Source organism: Vipera berus, assembly GCF_964194415.1.
Source record: "Vipera berus genome assembly, chromosome: 2".
In the NCBI taxonomy this organism is placed as follows: domain Eukaryota; kingdom Metazoa; phylum Chordata; class Lepidosauria; order Squamata; family Viperidae; genus Vipera; species Vipera berus.
In genome coordinates this window covers 270,992,953-271,020,728 of record NC_138203.1, presented here as the reverse complement: position 1 = coordinate 271,020,728, position 27,776 = coordinate 270,992,953, and the positions used below count along the sequence as shown (strand labels likewise).

At 45.6% G+C, this 27,776-nt stretch overlaps 1 protein-coding gene across 4 annotated transcripts; it reads left to right on the top strand.

Annotated features, from left to right (window-relative positions):
- On the top strand, window positions 1-27,776 carry LOC308663369 (uncharacterized protein). Of its 4 annotated transcripts, none has more exons than XM_081319725.1 (11): window positions 4-358; window positions 6,865-7,793; window positions 10,232-10,357; window positions 12,807-12,902; window positions 14,703-14,816; window positions 16,586-16,720; window positions 18,380-18,559; window positions 22,280-22,456; window positions 23,524-23,703; window positions 25,354-25,450; window positions 27,487-27,776. In XM_081319725.1, the coding sequence occupies exons 1-11, from the start codon at window positions 118-120 to the stop codon at window positions 27,510-27,512; spliced, it is 2,301 nt and encodes a 766-aa protein (XP_081175851.1). In that variant the 5' UTR covers window positions 4-117; the 3' UTR covers window positions 27,513-27,776. The 4 variants fall into 4 exon arrangements, with proteins under 4 accessions (XP_081175852.1, XP_081175851.1, XP_081175850.1 ...); XM_081319724.1 differs by having other exon boundaries at window positions 6-358; window positions 16,583-16,720; XM_081319727.1 differs by lacking the exon at window positions 4-358 and adding an exon at window positions 2,375-2,514 and having other exon boundaries at window positions 16,583-16,720.

Below are 27,776 nucleotides of genomic sequence, written 5' to 3'. Positions count from 1 at the left end.
TGGTGGCGCGTCCGGGAACTGCTAGCTGTGCGCCCATAACTACCAGACTCCCGACGGAAAGGGGGAAAAAAAAAACTGTCGCCAGATCCAGGCTGCAAAACTCCGGACCGCCTCTAGATGCGAAGCAAGATCGGGCAGAAAAGGAGGCAGCCCAGCGGAGCTCAAGATCCTGCCCGGATCCCAAGGCTGTTGGGCAAATCGTTGCGCCGCACAGCCTCGGGCACGGAGCCGTTTCCTTACAAGCGTTCACACGACCCACGAAGGGCTTGGTTTACCTTGCAACCCGCTCCGCCAGGCAGCCCGGAGGCGCAAGGCAAGCGGGCGAGGGAAAGGCGTTTAACCGGGACGAGCCTCGCAGGCAAGTAGAAGCGGAGCAAAAAAAAAAAACAACAAACGGGGCTCTTTCTGAAAATACGGCTCGATCTTGCAGGGAGAGCCCCCTCCTCCTCCTGCCCCCCCCATCCCGGGTAGAGGGATCAGCTGGGATCCAAGATCCCGGCAACTTGGCGCTAGTTCAGATTTCCTCCTGAAGTTTGTTAAAATCCGGAAGTGAGGCTTCAGGGCGCCTGTGGTTTACGACGCGCGAGAGGGTGAAGAGGACAAGCCGCGGGAATCCCTTCCGACCACTCTTGATCCTCTCGCCGAGGGCGGGGTGGAGCGATCCCGTTAAACTTGGGATCGCTTCGGAGAGAGTCCGGGGCCCGCCACGGGCGAGCGTGAGTCAGGTGCAGCTTGATAACAGCAGTGGGAGTTTTCCCGGGTGGGTTTGGGATTTTGGATTTGGATTTGCAACAGGTAAGTTGCCTGAGCAGGGGGTTGGACTAGATTACCCTTCCTCCTCCGCCCCTTCCTCCTCCTCCTCCTCCTCCTCCTCATTATTATTATTATTATTATTATTATTATTATTATTATTATTATTATTATTATTATTATTATTATTATTATTTGATTTGCAACAGGTAAGTTGCCTGAGCAGGGGGTTGGACTAGATTACCTCCATGGTCCCTTCCTCCTCCTCCTCCTCCTCCTCCTCCTCATTATTATTATTATTATTATTATTATTATTATTGTTGTTGTTGTTGTTGTTGGGGGCAATAAGCTGACTTTGTAATAATGCCGCTTTGGGGGGGGGGCGAAAGCCCTAATAAACAGGCATATACATAGAATGAAGGCTATTGCTAAGCACATTGGTTTGTGCTTTAAATTGTAAGCCGCCCTGAGTCTTCGGAGAAGGGCGGGATATAAATGGGATTAAGAAAAAAAAAATTATTATTATTATTATTATTATTATTATTATTATTATTATTATTATTATTATTATTATTATTATTATTATTATTATTATTATTATTATGTGTTGCAATGGCAGAGGTGAAGCGCGCGCACCCAAACCCCTCGACCGCAGTTTGCGGAGATGCACCTTAAAAATGCACGCACGCACGCCAACCGTGTATTTTAAGATGCATCTCCAACAACTGTTTTTCAAGAGCTTTCTGGGGGGGAGGCCGTTTGCAAACGGAATAATTGGTGGAGCTGAGTTTTTGTTCTGGGCATTCATTTATAATGCACCGAGTAAGGGTCTGATCCGAGTAAGGCAGTGAAAGTTGGACCATAAAAAAGGCTGAGCGCCAAAGAATTGAGGCCTTTGAACTGTGGTGCTGGAGAAGACTCCTGCGAGTCCCTTGGACTGCAAGGCGATCAAACCGGTCAGTCCTAGAGGAGATCAACCCTGACTGCTCTTTAGGAGGCCAGATCCTGAAGGTGAAACTCAAATACTTTGGCCACCTGATGAGAAGGAAGGACTCACTGGAGAAGAGCCTAATGCTGGGAAAGGTTGAGGGCGAGAGAAGAAGGGGACGACAGCTGGATGGAGTCACTGAAGCAGTAGGCGTGAGCCTAAATGGACTCCAGAAGATGGTAGAGGACAGGGAGGCCTGGAGGAACGTTGTCCATAGGGTTGTGACGGGTCGGACACAACTTCACAGCTAACAACAACAAGGGTCTGATCATGAGGGGAGATAAAGAGCAAAGCTGTCCCCTGACACCACTGGATGACCTCGCCAGGGCCCGCTGCCTTGGAAGAGTGAGGAAAATTCTCAGGGATGACTCACACCCTGGACGGTACCTCTTTACTCTCCTACCATCGGGTAGGAGATATCGGAGATATAGCCAGCTGCAGATATCGGAGTATAGCCAGTGTGGAGCTTCTGGCCCCTCCCCGTACCTGCAAGGAGAGAGGGTAGAAAGCCCAAACGGAGGCTCTCCGCTTATCCAAGGAGAAGCCCCTCCCTCCGCCCCCCCTCTTGGGAGGCGGAGCTTCTGAGCCAGGTGTGCTCTGATCTCTTGCCCTTTGCTTTGAGTGGAGTGGCCGAAGGGCAGGAGAAAGGTAAGGGGAAGACGACAAGGGAGACACCCCCCCTCCCTCTCCAAGCAGTGCCTCCCCTCCTTCCCAAACTGGGGGATAGGAACGGACTTGCAGTGGGCGAGGGCTTGTTCCTTCTTTGGTCCTTCTTGGTACGTTCAAAGTCCAGCCCAAGAAGTTTGCTGTGTAAGCTGGTCTCCTGGCTCCGCTTTGGAGGCCCAAACCCTTGGTTTGCAAATTGCACGCCAAATCCCACGCCATGTGGGATTTGCGGCAAAGGCTGAAAGGTGACATGGCTAGGCAGGAGGACCAAACGCCCGACTTAGCATCTGGTTCTTCCTGTTTCCGAATCTGGGCAGGGCTGTGAACAGGAAAGTTGTGTTCTAAGGGCAGAAGTACACCAGTCGGGGGGTGGGGGGGTGGGGGTGGGCTAGCTAGCAGATTGCTCCAGGCCAGCTGGAAAGGGGGCAGGGTTACCTGCTGATTTGGGAGGTTCTGGGGTTTGGTTTGTAAAGATGTACGGTTGCGGGACACAAACCCTCATGTGATTGGGAGTTGTTTTTTTTTCAGCTTTGTTGAATTTTAATGCAGTTGATGGCGTCATTTATCTCATATATGTGGAAATGTGCCTGATTCTATCATTTTTAAACTGGAGCATGGCCCATGGGGTCTTCTCATCAAAATAAGACAGGGTCATGCCTCTCTCTACCCCCCCCTTCCCTCTCTCTCCCCCTCCCTCTCTCTCTCCTCCCTCCTCTCCCCTCCTTCCCTCTTTCTCTCTTCCTTTCCTCTCTCCCTCTCCCTTCCTCTCCCCCTCTCCTTCCCTCTCCCCTCCCTCCCCCCTCTCTCTCTCTTATTCACTCACTCACTCGTTAGCCTTATCAGTTTTGTAAACATTGTTGGAAGAACGTTCCATATGGGAATCTATCCATGCATGCAAATATTTATGATAGTGAACCAACCCTATCTAATTCCTTCCGTCTATTGATCTTTTTCTTTAAGCCTCATATAAATCGATTACCATCTGCCTCCTTGCTTTGTGATCCAAGTGGGACTTCCTTGTCTATTGCTGTGCTCTCCAGAGACAACTCTCTGCCCGCTTGGAGTCTGGGCCAGTGGCTCATCTGAAAATGCCGGTTCTTCTTTTGAAGCTTGTACGTCCTAGGTCCATGATGGCAAACCTATGGCATGTGTGCCACAGGTGGCACGCAGAGCCTTCTCTGTGGGCACACGCACCGTCGCCCCAGTTCTAGGCCTTCAGCTGGGTGTTATAAAACCTTTTCACTTTAGGCCTCCGCCGCTGTGTGCCAAAACAAAAAGTTCAATAAATCAACCAATTTCAATTTCTTGCAGGTAAAAAAAAGATCTCGCAAAGTTGGAATTGATTGGTTGAACTTTTTAGTCTCACCCAGTCTTCCATTAAGGGACGCGGTGGCTCAGTGGGTTAGGACGCTGAGCTTGTCGATCAGAAGGTCGGCAGTTTGGCGTGTCGAATCCCGAGTGCCGCGTAACAGAGTGAGCGCCTGTTACTCGTCCCAGCTTCTGCCAACCTAGCAGTTCGAAAGCACGTAAAAATGCAAGTAGAAAAATAGGGACCACTACGGTGGGAAGGTAACAGCGTTCCGTGAGCCTTTGGCGTCTAGTCATGCCGGCCACATGACCACGGAGACGTCCTCGGACAAGCGCTGGCTCTTCGGCTTTGAAACGTAGATGAGCACTGGCCCCTAGAGTCGTAAACGACTAGCACGCATGTGCGGGGGAACCTTTACCTTTTTTAAAAGGCACAGTTCAAGAAAAGTACCGGTAATCTTCATTCCTTTTTTTATTATATCTTATGTTTAATCAACAGGAATAAAATGCAAAACAGAGAAAACAGGAAAACATACATCCAACAACAACAAAAAATGTGTACAAAAAAAAAAGAGAGAGAGAGAGACCCCAAAATCAAATAAGTCTAACACTGAACATACAAAAAATTCCATCCCGGCTGGATGCTGGAAAGAAAATCAAAGAAACTTGATAAATCCTCCTCCCCTTATATAACAGGTCTACAGGTAATTGCAGGTAGTCCTTGACTTACAACAGTTTGTTTAGTGACTGTTCGAAGTTGGCACTAAAAAAAGTGACCTAAGACGGTTTTTCACACCACTACTGTGACATTCCCCAGAGTCGCTTGATCAAAATTCAGACGCTTGGCAACTGGCTCATATTTATGACGGCTTTGATGTCCCAAGGTCACCTTTTGTGACCTTCTGACAAGCAAAGTTAAGGGGGAAGCCAACTGCAGTGATTCATTTAAGAACTGAGGCAAGAAAGGTCGTAAAATGGGGCAAAAATCACTTAGCCGCTGTCTTACTTAACAATATAAATATTGGGCTCCATTTGGTGGTTAAGTTGTGGATTACCTATATAAGCTTTCTTATCCGTATTTAACAAGAAAAATATATAAACAAATATTTCAAATGAGGAGATCTCTTACCTAATCATCTTTGGCTTTCATAATCAGAACTTTTTCCATGCTATTGTCACAAATCCCACTTCTGCAACCAGAGAAAAGGTGTCTTGAGGCTGCAATCTTTTACACTAATCTACTCCTACTTAGTCCTCTCTGGATGTGTAAGGATTACAGGTCCCAGCATTCCCAGCCAACATGAAATAGTCACAGTAGATAAAAAGTTTTCAGTGGGTTGTGGTCCTAACACATGTTGTGATTCAGGGTCAGCCTGTGGGTTCGGCAGTTGGGTCAGACGACTCAGAGGAGGAAGGGGGTGTTGAAGAGCTTGCTGAGGGGGTTAAAGATCTTGCTGATGAGAGCCCTCAGCCAGGCCCCTCCCACCTGGTCATGAGGGAGACCCAGCTGTGTGAGCCTGACAGCGTGGATGAAGATGACCCACAGCTGACGCCCGACGCAGGAGACAGTCAATCAGGAGTAAACAGAGGAAGGCAATGGGGCACCTCGGAAGGAGGCAGAGAGAAGCCACGCCCTGAACTGTATAAAAGGGAATGCGTGGGAGGGCTGGTTTGCTGAAGGCAACCGCTTGATTAGTTCCTGTTTCATAGCTCCTGTTTCATGGTTGGTGTCTTGTTTTGCTCTGTTTTATCTTAATAAATTTGGCAGGCTTAATTCCAGCCTCTTGCGGTTTGTAAAGGGGTTGTCCCTGCCTTTTCTGCAGGGCCGGTAGCAGGCTGGTACAGAACAACACATATCAAGGTACCCTGTTGGGAATACAGGTAGTCCTCGACTTAACGACCACAACTGAGCCTAAAATTTCTGTTGCTGAGAGAGAGTGTTGTTAAATGAGTTTTGCCCCATTTTACGGCCTTTCCTGTCACAGTTGTTAAGTGAATCACTGCAGTTGTTAAGTTAGTAACATGGTTGTTAAGTGAATCTGAGTTCCCCATTGATTTTGCTTGTCAGAAGGCCGCAAAAGGTGATGACATGACCCCGGGACACTGAGGCCGTCATAAATATGAGTCAGTTGCCAAGCATTCGGATTTTGATCACGTTACTATGGAGCTGCTGCAGTGGTCATAAGTGTGAAAGTCGTAAGCAAAGTCAATGGGGGAATTGCATTCACTTAACAACAGTGTTGCTAACTTAACCACAGTAGTGATTCACTTAACAACTGTGGCAAGAAAAGTCAAAACTCATCTGACAATTACAGGTAGTCCTCAACTTACGACCACAACCGAGCCCAAAATTTATGTTGCTAAGTGAGAAATTTGTTAAAAGTGAGTATTGCCCCATTTAATGACTTTTCTCGCCACAATTGTTAAGTGGATCACCGCAGTTGTTAAACTAGTAACACCGTTGTTAAGTGAATCTTGCCTTCTGTGTTCATTTTGCTTGTCAGGAGGTCGCAAAAGGGGATCACGCGACTCTGGGACACTGCAACCGTCACAAATATGAACCAGTTGTCCAGCCTTGGTGGAGTAGTGGGCTAATGCCTCCTTAAGTAACACCAGCTGCCTGCAATTAGTGCAGGTTCGAGTCCCACCAGGCTCAAGGTTGACTCAGCCTTCCATCCTTCCGAGATAGGTAAAATGAGGACCCAGATTATTGGGGGCAATAAGCTGACTTTGTAAAAATGCCGCTTGGGGGGGGGGGGCGAAAGCCCTAATAAGCAGGCATATACATAGAATGAAGGCTATTGCTAAGCACATTGGTTTGTGCTTCTAAGATTGTAAGCCGCCCTTAGTCTTCGGAGAAGGGCGGGATGTAAATGGGATTAAAAAAAATATATGGAGAGAATTCATTTCATCACTGTCTCACTTAGCAACAGAAATTTTGGGCTCAGTTGTGGTCATAAGTCGAGGACTGTCTTTAGTCATTCGTTAGGGAATCTCACCGCAGATGCAGATAGCATATGCCATCATGTCAAAGCTTGTAAATACTCTTAAGATTTCTTATTAATACTGTATATGTAACAGGTTTATCCCTGGGTCCATGGAAGTCTGAGGAAAAATTGAAAATAAAAGATGGCTTTCTTTTCCACTTCCAGCTCTTCCGAATCCCATGGAGAGCCCCAACAATTTCTGCCGCCTTTGTGGTGCCGGGCTGCGCGGGAATCATCGGCGGTGGCTTTTCAGCAGGACCAGCAACGGCTCGCGCCCTGACCTCCTGGTGATACTGTCCTATGTCCTTGACCGAGAGCTTCCCCAGCGTGGAGATGGGCGCGGTGAATTCCTATGTGGGAAATGCGCCCAGGCCTTGGGGCGGGTGTATCATTTTGACACTGTCATTGGCCGGGTTCAAGCTCTCTCCATTGACCGCCTCCAGCGCCTGCTTTCGGAGAAAGACCAGTTGGCCCGCTCTCTGCGCCATATCTACACGCGGCGGTTCCCAGATAACGGGGCCTCCGCATCCTACACGGGCCAAGAGATCTCAGCCAGTATAGCGGATTTGCCCCAAGTGCAATACCAGCGCCTCCTGCAGGACGATATGGCCCTGTCTGAATATGAGTGCTGGGCTGACACCCCGGACAGCAGCCAGCCGGGCACCCCGTGTCGGAACCGCCAATGTCGCAGCTGCCACGGGCTGAGGGTGGATGACAACAATTACGAGTGGGTGTGCCGGACACCGAGACGGCTGGGAACGTGGTCCCCTGTCTTCTCCCTCTGCCGGGACAAGTCGCAGAGCATGCCTACCATGTACTGCACTGGCTCCCAGGCCTCTGTGCGATCCCAGAGCTTGGGAGACGTCGAGTCTTGTTCAATGCTATCGTTGGACACTTTGCCAGAAACGGAACTAGCCTGGGAAGCACTGAAAAACCTAAAGGACATTAGAAGGAAGCGGCTGAAGGTCCCATTGGGCAGTAAGATCCCTGTCCTGGTGGGCAACTGGCGTGGGGCTACTCCGCAGAGAGAGAGCCCCGTGGGAGAAGAAGCCTATGAGGAACTGATGGATGAGTTTCTGCCTCTTGAGCCGAAGGTAAGAGCCTCAAAGAGGAAAGGTGGGATCAGCTGAATTCAGGCATTATCCTAAGCTACGGTGTGTTCTAACCACCATGTGTTGTACAGATAGTCCTCAACTTACAGCCATTTCTTTTAATTTATTTATTTTATTTTTATTTATTTTTATTCGATTTATATCCCGCCCTTCTCCGAAGACTCAGGGCGGCTTACAAGCTTAGCAGCTTACAATGACGATGCAAAGTTACAACGGCACTGAAAAAAAGCAACTTATGACCGTTTTACACACTTATGACTATTGTGGCATCCCTGTGGTCACATGATCAAAATTCAGATGCATGGCAACTGGTTCATATTTATGACGGTTGCAGTGTCCTCCAGCCATATTACTTTTGCGACCTTCTGCCAAGCAAAGTCAATGGGGAAGCCAGATTGACTTAACAACCGTGTTGCTAACACCTGCAGTGATTCACTTAACAACCGTGGCAAGAAAAGTCAAAACTCACTTGACAATTACAGGTAGTCTTCAACCTACGACCTCAACTGAGCCCAAAATTTATGTTGCTAAGTGAGAAATTTGTTAAAGTGAGCTTTGCCCCATTCTATGACTTTTCTCGCCACAATTGCTAAGTGGATCACTGCATTTGTTAAGTGAGCATCACCGTTGTTAAGTGAATCTGCCTTCCACATTGATTGTCAGAAGATCCCAAAAGGGGATCATGTGACTCTGGGACATTACAACCGTCATAAAGATGAACCAGTTGTCAAGCGTGTGAATGTAAATCACGTGACCATGGGGATGCTGTGGTCATAAGTGTGAAAAGTGGTCCTAAGACACTTTTTTCAGTGCTGTTGTCATTTTGAACTGTCACTAAATGAACTGTTGTAAGGACTACCTGTATCTTCCTTAACAGCAGATATTTTGGGCTTAATTGTTGTTGTAAGTTGAGGACTATTTGCAAAAGACAATGGTGTAATTTATGAATGAAGGTCTAGTGCCAGGGGTGTCAAACTCAATTTCATTGAGGGCCACATCAGCATTGCAGTTGCCCTCAGGGGGCCGGGTGGGTGTGGCCAGGGTGGGCGTGGCCTACTGGGTGGGCGTGGCCTACTGGGTGGGCGTGGCCAGCTCTACATCATTCGCATCAAGGGTGCCTATGGGGGCCTGGGCAGGAGTGGGACAGATCTGAGGGTCTCTGGCAGAAGGAGGGTCTCTGGGCCAGGCCAAGGCAGTGGGGGCCGTTCCCTCACTGTTTCCAGGATGGCTTCACGGGCCACATGAAACCACTTCGCGGGCCGGATCTGGCCCCCGGGCCTTGTGTTTGACATGTCTGGTCTAGTCTAATGAAAAAAAGGTCTAAGGGTGACATGATAGTGTTCCAATATCTCAGGGGCCACCACAAAGAAGAGGGAGTCAAGCTATTCTCCAAAGCACCTGAGGGCAGGACAAGAAGCAACAGATGGAAACTAATCAAAGAGAGATGCAACCTAAAACTAAGGAGAAATTTCCTGTCATTGAGAACAATTAACCAGTGGAACGACTTCCCTCCAGAAGTGGGTGTTCCCATCACTGGAAGCTTTTAAGAAGAGGTTGGACAACCGTTTGTCTGAAATGGCATAGGGCCTCCTGCTTGAGCAGGGCATTAGACTAGAACAGGGCTTTTCAACCAGTGGTACGGGTACCACCTGTGGTACATTGGCACCTGGCAGGTGGTACGCGACCATCCTAGAAAAGTGGTAGCGGGGGAGGGGAATGAGCTGAACTAGTGGCAGCACCACACAAGCCTGAGCGAGAGACGGTTGGAGCTGCAGGGCTGTCAGGGCTCAGCGGAAGCGCCAGGATCAGTGCCAGGCTTCAGCTGGAGCTCGGCATTGATCCTGGTGCTTCTGCTGAGCCCAGAAGAAGCGCCGATCAGCTGGAATGTTGCAGTATCTCCAGGGTCTTGTCATTTACATTCAGATGCTTGGCAACTGATTCATATTTATGATGGTCACAGTGTCCCAGGGTCATGTGAAGTGACCAAAACCTGCTGCAACCACCCAGCAGATGGGGGGGGGAGGAATAAAAACCAAATACCCCCCACCCACACTGCCAATCCTCAACAGAAATGCTCACAACAATGAAAACCTCGGACAGGAGGAAGAGCGCCGCCGGGCGGGCGGGCAGCTGTCTTGCTCGGCTATGGCTTGGGGGGCACTTTTTCCAGTGCCATTGTAACTTCGAATAGTTACTAAGTGAACTGTTGTAAGCTGAACCTGTACTTCATCACTTTTTTCCTTTTTTTTTTTTTTTGGTCATCAGGGTTTTGAGACCTTGCTAGCCGACTGGTGGTACTCAGATGTTGTCATGTCCTAAAAGTGGTACAGTGGGTGAAAAGGTTGAAAAGCCCTGGACTAGAAGACCTCCAAGGACTGTTCCAAGTCTTATTCGGTTCTCTTATTCTGTCTTTCCCAAAGCTCCAGGTTCAGCGGTCTCTGCACCAGGACCTCCAAAGATCTTTTGAGAATTTGAAGGAGCTCCTTGAAACAGCCAAAGGAGAACTGAAGAGCTTTCAGGACAAACAAAGAGAGGCACCCAACCAGGTAAAACCTTTAAGTCTTCCTTGTCTCCTTTATCAAGCAGTGCCTCCCGAGTAACTGGTGCCACCCAAGGGCAGAAGAATTGACCCCCAACCCCTGGATCCCCCTATTTGGCTCAAAACATCCCCATTCGTTTGCTCCAGCAGCAAATTAGTTTCACACCCAAAAAACTGGGCTGGTGCAGGTTGAGAGAAAACTAGTCCAGCCCCTGTGCTTAAGGGGGCCTTTATGCTTGTGTAATTTTATTCTGCCCACCACAACACCTCCTTTTTGACCTGTTCTGGATGTGTTTAAGGAGTCATATCTGATTGGCTAAAAAGGTAAAGGTCTCCCTGTCAGTCATGGGGGCAGTGCTCATCTTTTGTTTCTTGGCTGAGGGAGCAAGTGTTGTCTGAAGACAATTTCTGTGGTCATGTACACCGCCCTGAGTCCTCCGGGAGAAGGGCAGTATATAAAACGAATAAATAAATAAATAAATAAATAAATGTGGCCAGCATAGCTATCCACCAAAGGCTCATGGAACACTGTTAACTTTCCCACTGAAGTGGTACCTATTAATCTATTTGCATTCTTTCTAATTGTGAGATGGGCAGGAGCTGAGGCATGTAATGGGAGCTTACCCCATTGCATGGAGCTCAGGTCTCGAACCCATTTAACTCGGAATTAAAGTGGAAGAGGAGGGAAGACGCTGTGACTTGTTTAACCAAAGCCTGGTTTGTTCTTTCCTCTTGTCAGTCATGCCAAAGAGAATCAACTGATTGTGATGGGCTTAAATGAAAGAAGAAGGAGGCAGAGGAACATAAGCCACGATCCTGGATACAGATGTAAAGATAGGTTGTGATTAAAGCAAGAGAGGATTAGTAAACCAATGACTGCTTTGTTGCCTATAATAAAGCACAGCTCTCTTCTTGGAATGAGTGGGTGCATTATGCACAGCTAGAAAGAAGCAAGCGGAACTAGGGTTTAAGTTAACTGAGATCCATGTCTGTCTGTGCTGTTCAGATTCCCTGGGATTTAAAACCAACTTGAGATTTTTAGGTGTTTCATTAAAGGTCTGGCAGGGTGCTTAGCTGTTATTTCTTACTGAATCTGCCCAGACTTTGAAATCTTCATAATACTTGTAATTCTCATGCTTATATATTTATATTTCATTGATCCCATTTTTATGATTCTTTTTATTTTTTTCACTGAGGTTTTTCTATGCTATATAACCACTGGTGTAAATGTTATTATGGTTAAAGTTGCTTGTTCTAACTCACAGTGAAAAAGCTTAAAATACTTTTTTTAAAAAATGAAGGACTTTTTAAATTCCTTATCTAATTGTTCCTTCTATCTTACTCCATTTTGCCTCTGGGCTTATACCTGAATTCAGACTGATGATGCAGGTAGTCCTTGTGTTACAACTTTTCATTTAGCGACCCTTCAGAGTTAAAACAGCACTGAAAAAACAACAATTATGATCATTTTTCACACAACTGTTGCAGCATCCCCATGGTCACGTGATCAAAATTCAGATGCTTGGTAACCGGCTCGTATTTATGACGGTTGCAGTGTCCCTGGAATCATGTGATCCCCTTTTGCGACCTTCTGATAAGCAAAGTCAATGGGGAAGCCAGATTCACTTAACAACTGTGTTACTAACTTAACAAGTGCAGTGATTCATGTAACTGGTCGTAAGCATGAACTGGTCATAAGTCAGGTTTGTAACTTCGAGAGGTCACTAAATGAATTTTTTATTTATTTATTTTTTTATTTTTAATTCCATTTATATCCCGCCCTTCTCCGAAGACTCAGGGCGGCTTACAAACTTAGCAGTAGCCTTCATTCTATGTATATGCCTGCTTGTTAGGGCTTTCACACACACCCCAAGCGGCATTATTACAAAGTCAGCTTATTGCCCCCAACAATCTGGGTCCTCATTTTACCTACCTCGGAAGGATGGAAGGCTGAGTCAACCTTGAGCCTGGTGGGATGCGAACCTGCACTAATTGCAGGCAGCTGGTGTTACTATGATTTTAAGTCAAAAGTCAAAAGTCAAACCCTGACTACTCTTTAGAAGGCCAGATCCTGAAGCTAAAACTCAAATACTTTGGCCACCTAATGAGAAGGAAGGACTCACTGGAGAAGAGCCTAATGCTGGGAAAGGTTGAGGGCAAGAGAAGAACGGGACGACAGAGAATGAGGTGGCTGGATGGAGTCACTGAAGCAGTAGGCGTGAGCTTAAATGGACTCCAGAAGATGGTAGAGGACAGGAAGGCCTAGAGTAATGTTGTGTATGGGGTTGCGATGGGTCGGACACGACTTCGCAACTAACAACAAAGTCAAAGGGAGCCTGTTAGTGTAACCTTGCATTAAAGACAGAGTTAATAATTCTGGCTATGCTTCTTGTCTGGACTACCACTCAAGGTTGGCATATTTCCCTTTTTCCCCCACCCCACTCTCTGTGGCACAGGAAGCTGGTTTTCCACTTGAAAAGGCCATGGATCACCAGGAGCAGCTGATCCTTCAACTGACCAGGTGTCTGCAAAGCAAGGAGGAAGTGCTACAGGTGAGCTGAGCAATAGAGACCCTCCAGGTCTTCCAGGTGATGAAAGGAATGCCCCCACCTGTCTCATTTCCTGGGTGAAGGGCATCATAAGGGAAGATGATGGAACTACAGTAAGAGGGCCGTTTTCAAGCCAAATTCTCATTGGCTCAAGTATTTCCTATTTCTGCCTCGAAAATAAAACAGTTGGGATACTTCCCCTGTTTCATTTTTGATCTCCTGAAGAACTGGAAGGATCAGGTCTAAATCTCTACTTGGTTCTTGATCAGCAGCCTGTTCTTGATCAATCTTAACCTCTCTATTCAAGCTATTTCCATCAAGCTAGAATCAATCACCATAATTTCCACAAAAATAGCACTTTAAATGGTGCAAGTTTCAACAAGGCAATCATTTTATCTGCCCTAACCAAGACCTTTATTGCTTGAGTGTCCTAGGCAAAATATAGAACAAGCAAGTAACATAGTAATCGATGGACTAAAATGTTATTTGAGATACAAATATATATATTTTAATGTGTTTTAACTTATTCATGGGCATTTGTTTAATCGTTTTTAATTTTTGTATCTTGTTTTTTAATATGTATTGCCCTGTTCACCGCCCTGAGTCCTTCGGGAGAAGGGCGGTATTCAAATAAAATTAATAATAATAATAATAATATAAAATAGCGATCCACCATCACATTGCAGTGTGAGGTGAGAAGGATATACAGACATAGACATAGACATAGACTAGACTAGACTAGACTAGACTAGACTAGACTAGACTAGGCTAGGCTAGACTAGACTAGGATAGGATAGAATAGAATAGAATAGAATAGAATAGAATAGAATAGAATAGAATAGAATAGAATAGAATAGAATAGAATAGAATAGAATAGAATAGAATAGAATAGAATATGGAATGGAATGGAATGGAATGGAATAGAAAATAGAATAGAATAGAATAGAATAGAATAGAATAGAATAGAATAGAATAGAATAGAATAGAACAGAACAGAACAGAATAGAATAGAATAGAATAGAATAGAATAGAATAGAATAGAATAGAATCTGGAAGGGATCTTGGAGGTCTTCTTGTCCAGCTCCTTGCTCAAGCAGGAGGGCCTGTACCACTTCAGACAAGTGACTGTCTAGTCTCTTCTTAAAAACCTCCAGTGATGAAGCACCCACAACTTCTGGAGGCAAAGCTGTTCCACTGGTTAATTGTCCTCACTGTTAGGAAGTTTCTCCTTAATTCCAGGTTGCTTCTCTCTTTGGTCAGTTTCCAACCATTGTTTCTTGTCCTGCCCTCTGGTGCTTTGGAGAATAATTTGACCCCCCTTTTTTTCGTGGCAGCCCCTCAAATACTGGACTACTGCTATCATGTTGCCCCTATTTCTTCTTTTCTTTAGACTAGCCAAACCCAAGTCCTGCAGACGTTCTTCATATGATTTAGTGTCCAGGCCTTGGATCATCTTAGTTGCTCTTCTCTGAACTTTTTCCAAGGTCTCAGCATCTTTTTTGTAGTATGGCGACCAAAACTGGCTGCAGTAATCCAGGTGTGGTCTCACTAAGGTTTTATAAAGCAGTACTAATACTTTGCGTGAACTTGATTCTGTGCCTCTGTTTATACAACCCAGGATTGTATTAGCTTTTTTGGCGGCTGCTGCACACTGCTGGCTCACAGTCAAGCGATCGTCCACCAGATATTAAACAATATCCCAGATGGTAATAAAAAGGGAAAGATGAAAGTGAGGAAGGAAAGGAGAATTTGGTCCTTTTGGAGAGGAACTCTGATCCTTTTTGTCTGATTTTTCTTCTCCAGGACTGCCTGGTCATCCTGTCATCACTCAGATCGCCTGGAATGAACACCCCCAAGTTGGAAAGCCTGATCAAGCAGATGGCCCAGCGTCTGAAAGATCGAGACCAAGCTTTAGAGGTAAACCATAATGAGGAAAGGGACCTGCACTATCCTCTTTGGGAGCAACCAAAGATCCTGGATTGTTCAGGATCAGATGTTGGGAATTTGTGTTCCTTGTTGGTTAGATGGACAACCTGTGGGTTCTCCCTTCGTAGCTGAACTACAACTCCCAACAGTTGAGCCAGCAAAGCCAAGGTGAGAGATTCTGGGAATTGTAGCTAAAGTTTGGATTAGCCCAATACTTCTTCAGATTAAAAGCTTGTTAGCAAAGCACCAGAACCTGAGGTGGAAATCCAAAGTTACATGCGGAAGCTTCTCCAATTCGAAAGGTCAGTATTAGATAGCAGAGCCAAGAGTGACAGAGATGTTGTCTAATGTGGGGAACGATGCTAGTCCTTGAGATGACCCCAAAATACTGTAAATGTAATATTTTCCAAGTATATTTAAATCCAGAATGATGGTGAGAAGCTGGCTCTCAGGAGAAAAAAAGGGTATAATGGCTGAGCAGCAACATTTTTTAAAAGAAATTTTTATTGAATATACAATTAAAAACAAAAGTGGACATGTTACAACTTCCCTGACTTCAACACTGCTATTGTTGTTAGTTGCGAAGTCGTGTCCGACCCATCGCGACCCCATGGACAATGTTTCTCCAGGCCTTCCTGTCCTCTACCATCTTCTGGAGTCCATTTAGGCTCATACCTACTGCTTCAGTGACTCCATCCAGCCACCTCATTCTCTGTCGTCCCGTTCTTCTCTTGCCCTCAACCTTTCCCAGCATTAGGCTCTTCTCCAGTGAGTCCTTCCTTCTCATTAGGTGGCCAAAGTATTTGAGTTTCAACTTCACGATCTGGCCTTCTAAAGAGCGGTCAGGGTTGATCTCCTCTAGGACTGACCGGTTTGATCGCCTTGCAGTCCAAGGGGACTCGCAGGAGTCTTCTCCAGCACCATAGTTCAAAGGCTTCAATTCTTTGGAGCTCAGCCTTTCTTATGGTCCAACTTTCACAGCCATACATTGCAACTGGGAAGACCACTGCTATTAGTATTACCTTATATAAGGAAAGGGACGCGGTGGCTCAGTGGGTTAGGACACTGAGCTTGTCGATCAGAAGGTCGGCAGTTTGGCGGGTCAAGTCCCAAGTGCCATGTAACAGAGTGAGCGCCTGTTACTCGTCCCAGCTTCTGCCAACCTAGCAGTTCGAAAGCACGTAAAAAAAATGCAAGTAGAAAAATAGGGACCATTCCGGTGGGAAGGTAACAGCGTTCCGTGCGCCTTTGGCATCTAGTCATGCTGGCCACATGACCACAGAGACGTCCTCGGACAAGCGCTGGCTCTTCGGCTTTGAAACGTAGATGAGCACCGGCCCCTAGAGTCCGAAACGACTAGCACGCATGTGCGGGGGAACCTTTACCTTTACTATCTCTCTGTCTATTTACCATCTGTCTGTCTGCCTATCTCTGTCTATCTCGTCTGTCTTGTCTGTCTGTCTGCCTATCTATATCTATTTATATCTAACTATCTATCTCTCTATTTATCGTCTGCCTATAACTATCTATCTATCTATCTATCTATCTATCTATCTATCATCTGCCTATCTATATCTATCTCTGTCTATTTATCATCTGTCTGTCTGTCTGTCTGTCTATCTATCTATCTATCTATCTATCTATCTATCTATCTATCTACCTACCTACCTACCTACCTACCTACCTACCTACCTATCTATCCATCTATCTTATCAAAAATAACTCCTAGTTCTCTTTTTTTCCTTTGATCTCCTCAGAAGATTCTATCCAGCCATTTCTTGGCCCTGGAGTTCGTGCACCGTCAGTTGAGGCACCTTCAAGAAGCATTGAAAGATAAAGATGCTGATCTGGCACGACTCAACACCAGCCTCCGCACTGAAGAGGAGACCATGCATGTATGAATGGGTAGATATGGGGGTCCAGTCGGGAGGGATCTGGTAATTCAGACAATGTGGTGGAAGATTGATTGACTTAGTGCAACGTGACGGGAAAAGAAATTGTAGCCCTGGCTACCTTCTTAATTGTTTTCTCTCATGTTTCTGAGTGTGTGAGATTCTGGAAAGAGTGTGACAACTTCAAAAAGTAGGAGTGTGGTGGCTCACGTGGTTAGGATGCTGGGCTGTTGATTGGCAGGCTTGTGTTGGAGACCCAGGTGCTGCCACATGGCGGGTGAGCTCCTGTCACTTGCTCCAACTCCTGTTGACCCAGCAGTTTGAAAGTGGGTACCACTTTGGTGGGCAACTTAACAGGGACACGAAAAGAATTCCCAGTTCGGCGTCTCCTGGGCAATGGGGATGTCCGACATGGAAGTCTAGTATAACTTCAAATAGTGTTTAACAATATTGTGTTTTCCTTCTTTCCAAGTTTCTTGTCTCTAGCATCACAGAGAAGCATTGAGTGGTGGTTTCATGCCAGATACACTGTATCATACCTTGTTTATTTGCTTACATATTATTTATATATTTATATGTTTTTAATAACATTTATATGTTTTCTATTTTCTTTTTAAAAAAGTATGCATTCTTGCTGAATGAGTTGAGATAGTCCTCAACTTACACCGGTTGCTTAGCGACCATTAAAGTTATAACAGACTTCCCCAGAGGTACTTACAACCCAGTTCCGAAGTTCCAATGTCCCGCCCCCTCCCTGTGGTCATGTGACCTCATGCCAGGCGCTTAGCAACCAGCCCACATTTACAATCATGTTCACATGATCATATTTATAATGGTTTTGTTGAAAACTAGCATTTAGTTCTGGTTTTCAGCAGAACCAATTCATAGGAAACAATGGGTTCACTTTATGACATGGTGCTCACTTTACAACAGAAGATGGTTACTTAATGACCGTGGTGTTCACTTAATGACAACTGCTAAAATGTTATAAAGTTGGGTCAGTCACGTGGGTGACCTGCTTTACGACTGTCATAACTTAAAACCATAATGGGCAGACTCCATTAGAGTCGTAAGTCAAGGACCAGCCATAATGTAGATGTTTCCAAGTTTGGAGGAATAATTCTTGTTGCAAAATCTCTACAGGTAGTCCTCAGCCTACGACCACAATTGAGCCCAAAATTAATGTGGTTAAATGAGAAATTTGTTAAGTGAGTTCTGCCCCATTTTACGACTTTTCTTGCCACATTTGCTAAGTTAGTCACTGCAGTTGTTAAATTAGTAACGTGGTTGTTAAGGGAATCTGGCTTCCCCATTGACTTTGCTTGTCAGAAGGTCGCAAAAGATGAGCACATGCCCCTGGGACACCGCAACCGTCATAAGTGTGAGTCAGTTGTCAAGCATCCGAATGTAAATCACGTGACCGTGGGGATGCTACAAGGGTCCTAAGTGTGAAAAATGGTCGTAAGTCTCTTTTTTCCCCCAGTGGTGGTGTAACTTCAAATGGTCACTAAATGAACTCTTGTAAGTCGAGGACGACTTGTTCTGAAATTCGCAAATATTGAGAGGGAGGTTTGGGACAGATGAGAATCTGCAGCTGTAGGTAATCTCTTTCTGTTTACCTTCTGTGGTCCTTCTTCTCCTTCCCTTCCCCCAATGTCCCAGGCTCTGCGGGAGCTTTTGAACCAGAAGGACCGGGAAATCCGGCGTCTAGAATCTCTCTGTGCCTCAACTCAGGACTTCTGGCAACTGCAGGACCAAAGCTTGCTCTTCGCTTTGAAGGAGAAAGAAACCTTAATTAAAGCCCTCCAGGAGGCCTTGACCAGCAGCACCAAGGATGTGGAGGTAGCTCTTCCTCTGCCAAATTCAGATTTTAGTTATTGATAATGTTGCACGGGTCGTCCTTGACTTACAACAGCTCGTTTAGTTACAACGGCTCTGAAAAAATTGACATGACTATTTTTCACACGACTATTTGCACCATTCCCCCGTGGTCACGTGATCAGAATTCAGAGGCTTGGCATCCGACTCGTATGTATGACGTGTTGCAGCATCCTGGAGTCACGTGATTACCTTTTGGGGGGTTTTTTGTACAAGTTTTATTCCTTTTTTAATTTTACGTTCAGATATTTGTGAAGCAACACGGTGGTTGGGTAGTCAAAAGTAAACAATAGCAAAATACAAGTTATTTGTAAATAGCTCAAGTTACATCAAGAAAGATTCCCTCTCCAGTTCCCTCAGTTATAACATAAATTGATCAAACTAATACATTTCTGATTGTGGCCTAGTCAATTAGAAGAATTTTCAATATATTTTCATTTATACATATCAATATCCTGTTTTTAAGTTTTACCTAATTGCAATAGAGTATTCTGGAACAGGGCTTTTCAACCAGTGGTACGGGTACCACCTGTGGTACATTGGCACCTGGCAGGTGGTATGCGACGATCCTAGAAAAGTGGTAGCGGGGGAGGGGAAGGAGCTGACCCAGTGGCAGCACCGCACAAGCCTGAGCGAGAGAGGGCTGGAGCTGCAGGGCTGTCAGGGCTCAGTGGAAGCGCCAGGATCAGCGCCAGGCAGCACCTGGAGCTCGGCGCTGATCCTGGAGCTTCTGCTGAGTCCAGAAGAAGCGCCGATCAGCTGGAATGTTGCAGCATCCCCAGGGTCTTGTGATTTACATTCAGATGCTTGGCAACTGATTCATATTTATGACGGTCACAGTGTCCCAGGGTCATGTGAAGTAACCAGAATCTGCTGCAACCACCCAGCAGAGGGGGGGGGGAATAAAAACCAAATACCACCCCACCCTACCCTCGCTGCCAATCCTCAACAGAAATTCTCACAACAATGAAAACCTCAGACAGGAGGAAAAGCGCCGCCGGGCAGGCAAGCAGGTGTCTTGCTCGGCTGTGGCTTGTGGGGCACTTTTTTCAGTGCCGTTGTAACTTCAAACAGTCACTAAGCGAACTGTTGTAAGTCGAGGACTTACATTCTTTTCCTTTTACATTCTTTTCCCTTTTTTTGGTCATCAAGTTCTTGACACCTTGCTAGGCGACTGGTGGTACTCGGATGTTGCCATATCCTAAAAGTGGTACAATGGGTGAAAAGGTTGAAAAGCCCTGTTCTAGAATAGCCTATGATATATAAAAGAAAACTTAATTTTTGGGTGACCCCCATTTCCCTATTTCAATAAAAAGCAATTATCCTGTCTACAAAAGTTACATTGTTCATTTCAAAACATTCTTAGTGTTTAGAAGTAATTTCTACGTGATCACCTTTTGTGACCTCCTGACAGGCCAAGGCCAATGGGGAAGCCACATTCACTTAACAGCCGTGTTACTAACGTAACAATTGTAGTGGTTTACTTAACCGCTGTGGCAAGGAAGGCCATAAAGTGGGTCAAAGCTCTCTTAACAATGGTGTCAGCAACAAATTTGGGGCTGAGTTGTGGTAATAAGTCGAGGTCTACCGGTATTTGTATCCCGCTTTTCATTCAGGATCTTGAGGTACCCTCATGATTCTCCTCTTCTTACTTTTCCACACAACCATAGTCTTCTGAGGCAGGTAGGGTGGAAAGAGGGTTCCATGCAGCTTCCATGGTTGAAGAATGATTAGAACCCAGGTCTCTCTTCTGCTGGCCCAGAACCTTCCCTTCTACCCCACACTGGATGTTGGGCTGAAAGAGAGGGACTGGCCCAGAGGACTCCAGGGAAACTACATGGCTAAGGGAAATTAAGCTTAAACAAAAATTACCAAAATAGGATGCATGGTGAATTAATGAGATGATAAGATAACCTTTATTGTCATTTTTTTTTACTGTGGGCACAACGGCACACATCAAAAATGAAATTTAGTTGCCCACTCTCGAAGTGAAACACATACATGACACACACCTAACCACATTATATACAACATAGGTATAGACCCACACCCCTACATTAAAAAGGTAAAGGTTCCCCCGCACATGCGTGCTAGTCGTTTCCGACTCTAGGGGCCGGTGCTCATCTCTGTTTCAAAGCCGAAGAGCCAGCGCTTGTCCGAGGACGTCTCCGTGGTCATGTGGCCGGCATGACTAGACGCCAAAGGCGCACGGAACGCTGTTACCTTCCCACCGGAGTGGTCCCTATTTTTCTACTTGCATTTTTACGTGCTTTCGAACTGCTAGGTTGGCAGAAGCTGGGACGAGTAACAGGCGCTCACTCTGCTACGCGGCACTCGGGATTCGACCCGCCAAACTGCCGACCTTCTGATCGACAAGCTCAGCGTCCTAACCCACTGAGCCACATAACAAATAAATATTAAATACTGTGCATCTTGAACATATAACGTAAGGAGGAAGCTTGAGAGTTCACAAGGTTAATACTGTATGGCACAAAACTGTGACTGAATCTGGATGTTCTGCTACGGATACCACGAAGCCTCCTCCCGGAAGGTAACAAGGAAAACAGGTCGTGAAGAGGATGTGTAGTGTACCAGATAATCTTACGGACCCTGTTCAAACAACGCTTCTGTGCTATGTCCTGGATGGAGGGGAGGGAACTGCCAATGATCTTTTTGGCCATCCTCACCACTCTCTGCACCGGCCTTCCTGTCTGAAGCAGTGATGCTTCCAAACCAGACTGTGATGCTGTATGACAGGATGCTCTCAATCGTCCCCCTGTAGAAAGTGGTCAGGACAGTTGAAGGAAGATGTTATTTTCTCATGCGGCGCAGAAAATGCAGGCACTACTGTGCCCGCTTCACCAGTTTCTCACTGTTGAGCGACCAAGCCAGCCTACTCGTTAGCTGCACACCCAGGAATTTGATGCTGGTAACCATGATGGTTATAAGCTATACATAGAGATTATTATTTGTACAAATATAAAAAGTGTGTTTATATTTAACTGTTTATATATTGAAAATATTAAGAATTACATTTTGCTTAAGGTTGAAGGAGAATATAAACGGGAGATGGGAAGATCAAAGAAATATATTATTAAATATACTAATTATGGAATTATCAAACTTAATCATTACTGATTGTTCATTGATTATTATCATTTTTTTTCCTTTTATTAAAACATAAACCAAGACAACACACTGTACACTAGGCACTGGAGATTGTTATAGTTAAAACCAATAAAATACGTATTTTTTTTAAAAAAAAGGAATTACATGGCTGAGAGATGGTTAGGACCTGGGCCTCCTTGCTTCTAATCTGGCACCTTCTCCGGTACCCTACCTGCACATTCAGATATTTTTAGATGCACCCTGTTTTCCCCAAAAATAAGACCTAACCATAAAATAATCCCTAGCATGATTTTTCAGGATGCTCGTAATATAAACCCTATCCCCAAAATAAGCCCCAGTTAAGATTGTCAGCCAGATGGATGCATTTATTATCATATTTCCCCGAAAATAAGACCTAACTGCAAAATAAGCCCTGATGCGTCTTTTGGAGCAAAAGTTAATATAAGACCCAGTCTTATTTTGGGGGAAATAACGGGTACCATGCATAGAATCATGGCTCTTCCAGATTGAACAACTCTGATAAATCTCCTGCCACCTCTCTTGTTTCGGCTCTAGGCCCTTGCAAATTCCCTCAGCAGCTCCAACTTGGCTCCAGCGTTGCTCCAGCAGATCCAGGAGAAGGAAGATTTGCTGGCCCAGTCCTTGGCTGTGCAGACACAGGTCCAGGCCGAGTGGCAAAGGCAACTGCAGGTGGTGAAAGATGCAGCCGTTGCCCGAGAACACAAACTCCAGGTGTGACCAGGGGCATCGCGTGGTTTGGGAACCCTAAAAAAGCTTGGCCTTTCTCTTCAGACTTGTCTTTGATTTTGCGATGATATGTGTGAGAAAGACCGTGGGAGATTTGGCAAAGAGAATCTGCCGAGGGAACTGTCAGAATTGACAACACAGCCAGCAGCTGGATAGTACTGTGTGTCAACTCTACAATGAAATTAGCTGAAGCCATTTTCCCTTCGTTTTTGGTTGCCACAGAATTGGGAGTGTTTTGTCTTAGACATAACAATAAATTGTTCTGTGGGAACCAAGGTCACTGCTAACTGCATTTTGGCAGCTGTAACTTTCATTAGAAAGTCCAAACAAGTATTTAATTGGGGAATGTGATTTATGACATACTACTGGGGTAGGAAGTTTAACTTTGTAACTTTGTAACCTTTGGGGGTGGTGTTTCAGTCTTGGGTTCACTTTTGAACATGCCGATATTATGTAGCCAAATAAGGAAACTTCTTTGCCTTGGAGTTCTTTTTGCTGGTCTGATCTATCGGAACCATGACACCATGTTTCCCCGAAAATAAGACTGGGTCTTTTTTTTTTCCTCCAAAAGAGGCATCCGGTCTTATTTTCAGGGGATGTTTTACTCACCTCCGGCACCGACAGCCCAGCCCAGAAGGTCCATTTCTTCTAGTGCCGAAAGATCTTTATGACCGCAAATGTTAAGTGAATCTGGCTTCTTCATTGACTTCGTTTGTTCAGAAGGTTGCAAAAGGTGATCACATGACCTTGGGACACAGCAGTGGTCATAAATATGAAACAGTTGCCAACCATTCTGAATTTTGATCACGTGATCATGGGGATGCTGCAAAGGTCGTAACTGACAAATGGTCCTAAGTCACTTTTTTCATTGCTGGTGTGTTACTTCAAATAGTTACTAGATGAATAATTGTAAGTTGAGGACCATCTGTACAATCATAAGTCAAAGACCACTTGTATAGTCACTGCAACTATCAGCCAATGCAACTTATTATTATTATTATTTTGCATTGTACTTCTCTGTGGAAGTAAACACCTTCTACTCCTTTTTTTAGGAGCAGCTACTTCAGCAATCTCAGGATGCCAAAGAGCGAGGCCAGGAAATGGCACATCTCCGCAGGCAGCTGGTCCAGGCTGAAGCCAAACTAAGCCAAGGAGCTGTTCTCCTGGAGGAGCGTTGCACAGAATTGGCTCGGCTCCAAGAGGTGGAGAACGTAAAGGCACATGCTCTGGAGGTGATCAAAGCCATCAAGGCGTTTGCACTCATTTTGGGAAACGAATGACGGGAATAGGATTCTCAAAGATGGGCTCAGAAACAGTAATGATAATAATAATAATAATAATAATAATAATAATAATAATAATAATAATAATAATAATAATAATAATAATAGAATAGAGTAGAATAGAATAGAATAGAATGGAATAGAATAGAATAGAATAGAATAGAATAGAATAGAATAGAATAGAATAGAATAGAATAGAATAGAATAGAATAGAATAGAATTATAGAATAGAATAGAATAGAATAGAATAGAATAGAATAGAATAGAATAGAATAGAATAGAATAATAGAATAGATCTTGGAGATCATCTAGTAGGCCCACCCCCTGCTCAGGCAGGAAACCCTACGCCATTTCAGACAAATGGCTGTCCAGTCTCTTCTTAAAAACTTCCAGTGCTTTGGAGAATAGGTTGACTCCCTCCTCTTTGTGGCAACCCCTGAGATATTGGAACACAGCTATCATGTCCCCCCTTGTCCTTTTCATTAAACTAGATATACCCAGTTCCAGCGAAAAATTCCTTATATGTTTTAGCCTCCAGTCCCCTAATCATCTTAGTTGCTCTCCTCTGTACTCTTTCTAGAGTCTCAACATTTTTTTTACATCGTGGTGACCAAAACCGGATGCAGTATTCCAGGTGTGGCCTTACCAAAGCATTGTAAAGTGGTATTAATACGTCACGTGATCTTGATTCTATCCCTTTGTTAATGCAGCCTCGCACTGTTTTGGCCTTTTTGGCAGCTGCAGCACACTGCTGGCTCGTATTTAAATGATTATCCACCAGGACTAGGATTAATCCTGTATGAAGAGAAGTTATATATAGTTTTATATACATAGTCCTGGTCACTGAGCAACCAAAGTACTGTACAAACAATACAAGTAGCCCTTAATCATTCGTTTAGCGACTTGGTGTTTCTCCAAATTACAGGTAGCCCTCAACTTAAGACCCACAATTGTGACCACAATTTCTTCCACCAGGCAAGACAGTTGTTCAGTGAGTCACAACCTTTTTTTAGCCAGGGTTGTTAAGCAGATCACAGCAGTTATTTAAGTGAATTCAGCCTCTCCCATTGATTTGACCTGTTGGAAGCTGGCTGGGAAGCTCGCAAATGGTGGCCCCGTACATGCCGGTTACTAAGGGCCCATGTTTTGAGCACCTGACTTTGGGGATGCTGCCATTGTTGTAAGTGTGAGGACCAGTCATAACTTTTTCCAGTGCTGTTGCAACTTTGAACAGTTGTTAAACGAAGTTGTAAGTTGAGGACTACCTCTATTGTCTGTACAGTATTTTTGTCGCTCAGTGTCGTAATTCGAGGAGTACCTGTATGTAGCAACTTCTCTTCCTACAGGATTAATCACCAGCAGTGTGCTGCCTTTTAAGCAGGCAAGATTTACTTGGGGATGCCTACAGGTGTCAAAAATAATCAAAATGGTGGCCATTTGATCCCACATAAAAAAGGAGGGAGCTTTCTGATTGAGAATGCTAGGTTGCACCCGCCATCTTGACTTCTTTGACCCTCTGCCCCTTCTCAGATATCCCTGGATTCTACTCCTTCTGTTTGCACAGGTTCAACTTCTCCTTCCACTTCTTTTTCTTGGCAGAAAGCTTTGCGAGAAGGAGAGGAGAAAGACCGGCTCCTTCAACAACGCTTGGAGGCCCACTGGGCCATGGCAAGACAGCCTGTTCCAGAGGGACAAAGTAAGCCAGGGGAACAAGGCTGAGAGGGTGGGAGTGGAAACCAGGGCCAGCCCATTGCCAACTCTTGAAAGAGGCAAAGAAAGCACTTGTTGGATGGGAACGGAACCTCAATAGAGAGTTAGAGGAGGAGGCCATTGTTCAACACAACACACGGGAGATGCTGGTTGCGCACACACCGCTGTGTCCTCCTTTTGGGTTTGGCTTGGTGATAAACTCTATGCCAGGGGTGTCAAACTCAATTTCATTGAGGGCCGCATCAGCATTGCGGTTGCCCTCAGGGGGCCGGGTGGGTATGGCCGGGGTGGGCGTGGCATGAGTGGGCGTGGCTAGAGTGCATATGGCCTACTGGGTGGGTGTGGCCAGCTCTACATCGTTCGCATCAAGGGTGCCTATGGGGGCCTGGGCAGGAGTGGGACAGATCTGAGGGTCTCTGGCAGGAGGAGGGTCTGAGGGCCAAGGCAGTGGGGGCCGTTCCCTCACTGTTTCCAGGATGGCTTCGCGGACCACATGAAACCACTTCGCGGGCTGGATCCGGCCCCCAGGCCTTGTGTTTGACATGTCTGCTCTATACTGAGAGGGAGGGAGGGAGGAGGGGGGGAGTGGAAGGAAGGGGAGGGGGGAGGAGGAAGGGAAAGGAAAGGAAAGAAGGAAGGGGAAGGGAAGGGGAAGAAGGAAAGGAATGAAGGAATGGAATGGAAAGGAAAGGAAGGGAAGGAAAGAAGAAATGGAATGGAAAAGGAAGGAAGGGAAGGGGAAGAAGGAAAGGAAAGGGAAAGGAAAGAAGGGAAGCAATAGCAATAAGACTTATATACTGTTTCACAGTGCTTTACAACCCCCTCTAAGCAACCTACAGAGTCAGCATATCGTTCCCACCCCCCCCCCCCCAACAATCTGGGTCCTCATTTTACCCGCCTTAGAAAAGTAGAAGGCTGAATCAACCTTGAGCTGGTCAGAATTGAACTGCCGAACTGCTAGCAGTTGGCAGTCAGCAGAATTAGCCTGCAGTACTACATTCTACTCAAGGGACGCGGTGGCTCAGTGGGTTAGGACGCTGAGCCTGTCGATCAGAAGGTTGGCAGTTTGGCGGGTTGAATCCCGAGTGCCGTGTAACAGAGTGAGCGCCTGTTACGCGTCCCAGCTTCTGCCAACCTAGCAGTTCAAAAGCATGTAAAAATGCAAGTAGAAAAATGGGGACCACTACGGTGGGAAGGTAACAGCGTTCCGTGTGCCTTTGGCGTCTAGTCATGCCGGCCACATGACCACGGAGACGTCCTCGGACAAGCGCTGGCTCTTCGGCTTTGAAATGGAGATGAGCACCGGCCCCTAGAGTTGGAAACGACTAGCACGCATGTGCGGGGGAACCTTTACCTTTACTACATTTAACCACTGAGCAATCACAGGAAAGGGGAAGGGAAGGGAAGGGAAGGGAGGGGAGGGGAGGGGAGGAAGGAAGGAAGGAAGGAAGGAAGGAAGGAAGGAAGGAAGGAAGGATGGATAAATGTACTGGAGAGAAAAATTAGACATTGTAAAATACAAGCTAGCTGCCAAGGACCCAAATTTTGAATGTGTGGGTATGGGGGATTCTGCAACCATCCTATGAGGACCGGTTGTAAATCCCTTTTTCAGTGCTGCTGTAACTTTGAACGAATGGTTGTAAATCAAGGATTACCTGCCATTTATAACCATCCTCTGTATTCCTTCCATCGTTTCAATTTTATTTTCTCACCCTAACCCTCAGCTAAAAATAAAAGGGAGACGCGATTAGAGGATGCCTTCTGATTGAGAGTGCTAGGTCCTCTCCAACTTCAAACACCTGGAGCCTGCTCTGCCACCAATCATGTCCTGTGTGGCTGAAGTTGCATTGGCTGCAATCCAGTTCTTTGGCAAACCATCTTCTCCCCTTCACAGCGTTCCTTCCTAGGCTTTAAGAAGTGATGAATCTCACAACACCTGCAACACTTAAGAATTCAGAGCGGGGTGGGGGGGGAGGTCTTCAAAAACCAGTAATGTTAATTCTTTTTTTCCTCATTTTTCAGGCCATCTTCTGCTTCCTCCCGTTTGAAGCCGATCTCCAAGATCCAAAGAACAAGAGATGCCAAAAATGAGAACTGTCGCTTGATGAATGGAATTGATGAGCAGAGGTTGATAGAAAAGGGGTGGTGGTTTTGATTTTCATTGCTGGGGAGGGAAAGTATGTGCAGCTGGGTGAATGTTGAATGGGGGTTGCACCTCACTGTAGTGAGGAGAGCTCCTCAGAAGATTTTGCAAGGTAGATAGAGGCTGCTGCTTTAGAAATTCACTGCCTGAAATAAATTAAAATAATTAT

What these genes read in the sequence shown, in the direction of transcription:
- LOC308663369 (XM_081319724.1), top strand. Translation starts at nt 118, where the DNA reads ATGCGAAGCAAGATCGGGCAGAAAAGGAGGCAGCCCAGCGGAGCTCAA. An exon ending in AAAGAGAGGCACCCAACCAG is followed by an intron (nt 10,358 to 12,806) that starts GTAAAACCTTTA and finishes TCTGTGGCACAG; the next exon opens with GAAGCTGGTTTTCCACTTGA. An exon ending in CTGAAGAGGAGACCATGCAT is followed by an intron (nt 16,721 to 18,379) that starts GTATGAATGGGT and finishes CCAATGTCCCAG; the next exon opens with GCTCTGCGGGAGCTTTTGAA.